Source organism: Anneissia japonica, unplaced genomic scaffold, assembly GCF_011630105.1.
Source record: "Anneissia japonica isolate Jap-2015-1 unplaced genomic scaffold, ASM1163010v1 scaffold48259_len1305_cov173, whole genome shotgun sequence".
Taxonomy (NCBI): Eukaryota; Metazoa; Echinodermata; class Crinoidea; order Comatulida; family Comatulidae; genus Anneissia; species Anneissia japonica.
In genome coordinates this window covers 1-1,301 of record NW_022702705.1, presented here as the reverse complement: position 1 = coordinate 1,301, position 1,301 = coordinate 1, and the positions used below count along the sequence as shown (strand labels likewise).

The following is a 1,301-nucleotide window of genomic DNA, read 5'->3' as shown; positions in this document are numbered from 1 at the left end:
AGAATATAGAGCACGTGGGCAACTGAGAGCAACTGGGTATTTTCAGTTGCTTTCAATCGCAGGAGGACTTATGTAGCCTTCAGTCGCACAAATCTCAGTGCTCTCAGTTGCTGACAGTTGCTTGCCAGTTGCAAAAGTTCAATTGATGTCAGTTGAGTTGAGTCGTAGGGGCAACATAAGCCCGGCTTAAGGCCTATACCTATGTTCTCTCCAACTAAGGGAGAAAATTCTGCTTCATTGTTCAAAAAGGTGTCGATATTTAAAGTTTTTTTTAGATTGTTGTAGTTGTTGTGGTACAATGAAAAAAAAATGTATGTGTCCCCTTAATAAGGGTTACAATGAAAAGAATTTAAGTATCCTGTTAATAGGGGTTATTTGACCATTTGGCACATTATAAGGTATATAAGTATACATTAATATTATTATTATGTATCTATCCTAAACAATAATTGTCAAAAATATTTTTTAATCCACAGGATTTCAATTCAAGATGGCTACCAGTAAGATGGATCAATTTCTGGAAAATGTTGATGAGAAGGTCTTGGAGTGTACCATCTGCTTTAAGAGACTTCAAAATCCAAAATCCCCCAACTGCCTCCATAGTTTTTGTTTGGCATGCCTGGAAGACTGGGTTAAGACTAAGGGTCAGCTAACTTGCCCAACTTGCTCAAAATTATATCCAATTCCGGAGGGTGGGCTTCAGAAGCTTCCACCAAATACCTTTCTAAATAATTTATTAGAAACTATCGAACAATTTTCAGAGAGAGATCAGATGAAATGTAGTGTTTGTGAAAAGGATGAACAGGTAAAATACTACTGCCAGGATTGCAGACAGTACTTGTGCTCTACTTGTAGCGACTATCATAAGCAGTATAGACTCTTTACAAATCACAAGTTACATTTAATGGAGGATGTGCAATCAATGAGCCCCTCTCAGATGACTTTGTTACATCCGCCTCTGTGTTCACATCACAGTAAACCTTTGGAGTTCTACTGCACAGATTGTAAAACTCCAATCTGTGTGAACTGTACAATTGTGGACCACAATGCATGGGATGGAAAACACAAATCAATCAACATTTCAGATGCATTCCAAACATTTAGAGGAACTTCAGCTACCTTGGAAAAATCTGCCCAATACTTTGTAAACAAATTAGAAGATGGTCTCAAAGCTGTTATTCAGAATGCTACAAAATTAGACCAATGTAAAGACACATGTTTGAGAGACATAGACAATCACGTTGAAGAAATATTCAAAAAAGTAAAAGAGAATAGAGACAAAATTAAAAACGAAGTAGAGA

At 36.8% G+C, this 1,301-nt stretch overlaps 1 protein-coding gene across 1 annotated transcript; it reads left to right on the top strand.

Moving 5' to 3' along the window:
* Window positions 1-490: 490 nt before the first annotated feature.
* Window positions 491-1,294, top strand: LOC117104011 (probable RING finger protein 207 homolog; the record flags this gene model as incomplete). Its single annotated transcript, XM_033244658.1, has 1 exon — window positions 491-1,294. A coding segment is annotated over exon 1 (804 nt), but the record flags the coding sequence as incomplete, so codon positions are not given.
* Between the last annotated feature and the right edge of the window lie 7 nt (window positions 1,295-1,301).